Genomic DNA, 6,149 nt, shown 5'->3' with positions numbered 1-6,149 from the left:
GGGGAGGGGTACAGAGAGAGAGTGAGCTGGAGCAGAGACCAGACAGGGAACACTCCAGCTACGTCCTGAACAGTCAGGGCAGAGCGGGGGAGGAGGGAAAGGCCGGGTGACGCGGTTGAGTGAGGAAGGCGGGAGGAAGAGGGAGGCAAGACTTGAGTCAGGAGGTAACCGTCAGGGAGGGCCTGGCTGGCTCAGTTGGTTGAATAGCTTGATTTCGGCTCAGGTCCTGATCGCAGGGCTGTGAGCTCGAGCCCCAAGACAGGCCCCGTGCACAGCGAGGAGTTGGCTTGAGATTCTCTACTTCCCTCTCTCTCTAAAATAAATAAATCAGTCTTTAAAAAAGAAGGTGACGGTCAATTTTGGCTCTTTGGTGGAGATGAAGGGTGCGTTATGGGAGCCGCTCCCTCCCACGGTGCCCTCCTGTAAGGGGTCTGTTGATGGATGTTCCTCGGGGACGGCGGGGCACCCGTGGGCAGGGCGCATCCCCGCCGGGGGCGGCTCCAGGAGACAGGGCGCACGGGCCTCGGCCGGCTCCCGCCATCCCAGCGTGGGCAGAGGGGCCTGGGAGGAGGACGGCGTGGGACGGAAGGGGGCAAGCCGCCGCGGGTGTGACTTCCACGGGGTCACCGCGGAGCAAATCCATGACTCAGACTTCCGCCTTCAAATGTGACAAGTCCCGAGTCACAGCTGAGGGCAGCTAGATTCCTGGGTCCCCTCTGACTAGCTCCTACTCCCCGGAGGGGCGGCACGGGCAGGGTCCCCCGCCACCCGCCGCCCGGTTCGTGGTGAGCAGGAGCAGGAGTGGGCGGAGGAAGGTGTGGCCAGGCCGGTGAACCTGCCAACTCGTCTGCAGGTTTGTCCTCCACACCCGTCCTCCCGCCTCTCTAGCATCAGTGGTGGGGCCAAATCTCGGAGGGAAGCCTGGGCGGCTTACGCAGCATTCTGTCTCTGCAACAGCCTCCACGGAACAACTGGTTTGAAAGCAAGGTGCTTCAGGGAGAAGCTCATCTTCTAAACCTGACCAGAAGCGGACGTCCGCTGAGCCTCCTTCCAGAGCGACTCAGAACGTGACCCCACGTTCCCTTTGCAGTTCAAAGAGCATCTCTCCTGAGGCCATGGGGGGAGCTCAGTGTCCCCAGCAGACGTCCTACAGCTTTCGTCTATTTGTCCCAAACTCAGGAAGGGTCTGCAGAGCGAGTGCAGGTGATCTGTCCTGACACGGGGCTCCTACTAAGTGGTCTTGGGGGCCCCACGTGCCCCCTGATGCCTGCAGCCGGCCCTAAGGGTGCGGCCAGGTCCAGTTCTGGAGACTGAATGTCGACAGCTTTCTCTGACTGTCACCGTCGTCATGACGCTCTTTAGGGAAAGGTGCCGGACTTTGACTGACCGGCTTCTGTGGCCGGAACCCCTCCAACGCACCACGTCTGGGCCAACAACGTCAAGTTGCTCAGACAATTACATACCCTGCCTAATGGTTGATAATTACACCGTTTCTGGGACTGCCAGGAGAAAACAATGATTAAGACTATTTACAGCCGCACACACACATCCTTCCCTCCCCTCTGGCGGCCTCGCTGGGCCCAGGTGTCCATGGCAACCGCACGGGGAGCCCTACCTGGAGTGTGGGCTCGGCTGTAACCACCGGGAGGGGCGCTGGCGGGAGGCAGGGGAGGGGGAGGGCGGCTCGCACCGTGAAACCCTGGCAAGAATGACTCAGCTAGAAAAGTCACATTTGCTAGAAGAATGCCACTAAGTTCCTCCCTGGGGCCGACCCCCAGGGAGGCCACGGACTTGAACCTGGGTGGGAACACTGACAATGAACGCACAGCCCCTGAACAAGGAGAGGTACGGATTTACGCAACAGGGTTTTAGGAAGAGAGAAGATGAAGGGCCTGTGCTGTGTTTTTAATAATGGGAGGGGGTACGGCCCTCCTCATCCTCGCGTTCTCCCGCTTTGACCCCACCTCACTCCAGAACAGCCCTGGCCGAGGTGCTGCACCGGCCAGGAGCAAACCCCCTGCCAAAGACCCCCCCCCAAGGAGCAGGTGTGGGGCCGGGGGTCCTGCCTCCTGCGGCTCGGTCAGAGAACAGAACGGGAGACTCGGGGGGAGCCGGCTCCCCGAGGGGCTCATCCACCCCCCCGCCTGAGAGCTGGTCCTGAGGCACAGAGCCTGGCCCGGCCCCGGGGGGGGGGGGGCGCCGAGACCCGAAGGCTTTGGCCTTCGGGCAGCATTTCACTACTTTCTGGAAGGATTATTGCCTGGTTCCTGGTGGCACCTGGAGTCTGGCCAGACAGACGCCTTTGTTCTAAGGCCTTCCACTCACCCAGGGTTTCCTGGGCCGGGGATAAGCCTCTGCTTGACTGCTGTTCCAGGCCGGCTGGCTTCGGCGGGAAGGGGCTTCGGGGGGCAGAGGGGAGGGCTGTGTCCAGGCGGGAGACGGCAGTGCTGGGCTCTCCTGCTTGGGGCCCCTGACCCTAGAGCCTCCTCTGCTCCGAGGGGCCCACACTCAGCTGCCTGGTCACTGAGATCAGTGCCAGAAGGCCCCCGGGCTGGGGGGTGGGGGGCAGCCCCCACTCCAGGTGAGGCTTTAGTGCCCTTTTCGCTGCAGAAAGGAATTGTTCAGAGGGAAAAGTCCAAGGGGCACCAAAAGGAAAGATTTTCACCCAAGTGTGGGGGTTGCAGAGGGGCTCCCCTGGGGAGGGCTGTGGTGTCCACGGGGGGCCTCAGAGCCCAGCGGCAGGCCTGTGCACCCCCACACCCCACCCCAGCCACCCTGGCCTCACTGCAAGCTCTATCCTCTGAGCCTTGGGGGCCCCAGAGGGGGGCGGCCGGCCCTACAGGGAAGCGAGGCCCAGCCCCGCGTCACGGGCCGGTGCAGGAGGGGCGGCGGCCTGGGGCTCCTCACTGCCGTCCACTGTCACCGGCAGCCTGTGAGGAGCTCAGGGCAGGCCCTCCGTCCCTGCTCTAGCAGCGGCCACGGGCTCAGGGCCCTGCCCAGTCCCCCCGCCCAGACTTCCAGTTAAGCTTTCTCAGACGGTCCCAGGCCCGGAGGGGGACCACTCAGGGCAAGCCCTGATGCCTACTGGGGCGAGCTTGCGCAGGTGGGTGGGCTGGGTGGGGGTGCAGCCTAGCCCGTTTTGGGGTGCCGTGAAGGAGCCGTTAACTCTCCGGACCCGGGACCCATTCCTGTGTTAGAAGAGGCACTAAGCCCGTGAGAGGCAGCTGCCTCCCCCTGCGGGGCGTGTCGTAGCGGCCGGGCGGGCCCCTCTGTGCCCCTCGCAGCCCTGGAGGGAGGGACGCCGGGCAGGGGCAGGTACTCACCATGATACCGGTGAGTAGACAGACGCCCTTCCCACAGTATGTGTGGGGCACCATGTCCCCGTAACCGATGGACAGGAACGTGATGGAGATGAGCCACATGGCGCCCAGGAAGTTACTGGTGACGTCCTGCTGGTCATGGTACCTGCCGAGGGGGAGACAGGGCTTAGTGGAGGGAACCGCCGGCCCTGGGGGTCGAGGCTGTGGGCAAACCCGGACCGGGAAAGACATGGGTCTTTGCTGAGGTGCCGGTGACCGAAGGCGCCCGACTCTGCCCGCCTGGCCCCCGCCTCCTCCAGCTCGCCCCCAGAGGCGCTCCACGCTGTGGACGCCCTCCGAGCGCTGGTACGACAGCTTTGGGTGAAATCATGCAGGAGTAAAATTTAGATGTTCCCTTCCAGCGACAACCTGAGTGTGTGTGGATGCGATCATCTGAAATCACAGGCCCCTGAACAGGGGAGAATGTCCAAAAAAATCACCAACAAATCTAGCACTTTTCTCTAAGAAGGTTGAGGGATCCCAGAGAAGGGGCCCCTGCTCAGGGCGCAGAGGGTGGCTGTCGCCACGGGGCTCTCGGGGCTGTTCTCAGGGACGCTGGCAGCCTCCTGCGGAGCTGGACGGGGCTCTGGGCTCCCTGCCGGCGGGGAGGGGGCGCTGGAACGGTACTGCGCCCGTCTGCTCTGCCCGGGGCCCCCCGCGCCCCATCCTTGCCCTGCCTCCTCTCATGCCCAGACACACTGTGTGCCAGGCTCTGTGCCCAGTGCTGACATACAGACCAACAGGACACAGCCCCTGCCCCCAGGCTCTCAGCTCAGGGGGGGCCGGTGAGGATGCAGACACTTGCAGAAGTGGGTGCACACAGTGCCTCTCAATCAGGAGAGAAAGGGCAGTGACCTGGACCCAAACACCGGCAGGTTGGTCAGAGGCTGCAGTTTCCAGGCTGGCCAGGGGGAAGGGTGTTCAGGCAGAGGGAACACCCTCACGAATGCCCGGGGCTGGGCTCGCGGGTGGCAGGGGTCCGGGGCGCCCCTGGGGCGGCAGGGCAGGCGGAGGTGGGTCCTTTCTCAGAATGTTCGCTAACGGGGTCCGCCTGAACCACACACGAGGGACTCCACAGCACAGAGGTGAGGTAGCCAGGTGGGAAGCAGGTGGAAGGGGCCAGGAGGAGGTGCGGGTGACCGCCTTCATCGCCCGCCTGAGCCCGCCTGAGCAGATTCCAGGGAGCACATCGGTAGTGGGCTGTCCAGCCCCAGCCTGACGGCCGTACCAACAAGCAGAGATACGTGCATTAGCCTCTCCACGCTGTCTGCACAAGGGCACGCGCGCCCAGAACTCCCGGGGAACATTGCAAGGACAGGCATCCCCTCGCCGAGTTCTGTTGCCCTCTTCCTGCCGCCCCACCTGCCCTCTCCTGGTTGGCTGCCTCCTGCGACGGCCCGTCAGGCTACACGGGAGTGGTACCGGCTGGGGCCGCGCACTCGATCCCCAAGACAGAGTGTGCCCTGCTCCCGTGCCAGGGGCCTCCCCGTCCCATCCCCCCAGCCCCCGTCCCTTCCGCTCCTGTGCGCTGCTTGGGGGGGCCGTGGTGGCAGACCCCCCCAGGGCCTGCACCGAGCTGGCGGTGGGGACTCCTTCCTGGGAGGGGTGGGCTTCGGAGTGTGCGAAGCAGCCGGACTCAGTGACAGGCTGAATGCAGGGGCACACTTAGAGACGGCCCCACGCCGCAAGCCCGCAACGCGTACACGAATGTGGGTCACCGGTTCATCCTGAAGACATCTCGGGTCAGGTCTGGGGACAGCGAGGTTGGGGTGCATGGCAGAGAGGACGTGAGCCTGTGGCCTTGGGCTCCGCCTGCCCAGCCTCAAGCCCCAGGTCCCCCTCAAGCGGCTCCAACCTGATCTGGGGCTGGGGGGGGCTGCAGCACACGGGCAACCCGCCCAGCGCCGGCCACTCAGTCACTGTCGAGGGGCAGGTGTTGTCCGTCTGAGAACCATCTACTGAGAAACAGAGGGGGCGAGTCCCGGGCCGTGTGTGCAGGTGTCTTCAAGGTCGGCTGCAGAGCTGTTTGCTACGGGGCACGAAGGGGGCTCCTGTAAATTCTTGGACACAGAAGGGACACGGGACACTGGGTGTCCGAGAAGCACTCGTCCAGCTGCTGCCGCAGGAGAGACAACGGCGGGCGGGCCCGACACGGGCCTGCTGGAAAGTCCGCAGGTGCCCGAGGAGAAGCGACGGAGAGCCGCAGGGGACAGCCGTCGTCACCCACGCGGACGCCGACCACGGGGTCTGGACTTAACCTGTGGCCTGTCTTCTGCCTACGTTCCTGGCCCTGCCGTGCACGTGGGTCCTCAGTGTCCCCTCCTTGCAAACCCGAGGCTTAACCTGGGGTCGCTGGCTGCTCAGCGGCCCACATGTGAGTGGCCCCGAGAGAAACAAATTGGAGCTCAGAGTGGTATCAGCAGCAGGTAGTTGTCTTGTCGGCACCTTGATGTCTGATTGACGGTTTTATTTTTCTTCAAATTCCCTTTATGTTCTTGTGGGTTTCTTTGTCATTCGCACACACAACCCTATTGGTGCTGTGTGTGCGGGATAGAAGCAGGTCTTGGGGACGCCACTCACTCTTTGCCTGTGAGACTTGAGTGCTGTCCCCTTTGGGGGGGCACAGAGACACCCACTGCCCCACGTCATGGGGCCGGAGGCATGTGGCCCACCGGGAGGGAGGCGATGAGCCGCCGCCCGGGCTGGGGATTGAGGGCTGTGGGAGCAGAGAAAAGCTGTTTCCAAACCTGTTCACAATTTTACAGTGGTTTACACCTGTCACAAATCCAC

At 63.7% G+C, this 6,149-nt stretch overlaps 1 protein-coding gene across 2 annotated transcripts in view; it reads right to left on the bottom strand.

Moving 5' to 3' along the window:
- Positions 1-6,149, bottom strand: part of KCNN3 (potassium calcium-activated channel subfamily N member 3) — a 143,055-nt gene that overhangs the window by 29,862 nt on the left and 107,044 nt on the right. For both annotated transcript variants that reach the window (XM_032398687.1, XM_032398688.1), the window contains one exon: positions 3,324-3,465. In XM_032398687.1, coding sequence (XP_032254578.1) covers positions 3,324-3,465 — 142 coding nt within the window. The remainder of the gene's footprint in view (positions 1-3,323; positions 3,466-6,149) is intronic.

The sequence above is a fragment of the Phoca vitulina genome, unplaced genomic scaffold (genome assembly GCF_004348235.1).
Source record: "Phoca vitulina isolate PV1807 unplaced genomic scaffold, GSC_HSeal_1.0 scaffold118, whole genome shotgun sequence".
In the NCBI taxonomy this organism is placed as follows: Eukaryota; Metazoa; Chordata; class Mammalia; order Carnivora; family Phocidae; genus Phoca; species Phoca vitulina.
Note: the sequence above shows the minus strand (reverse complement) of the source record. Positions and strands in the feature narration are given on the sequence as shown.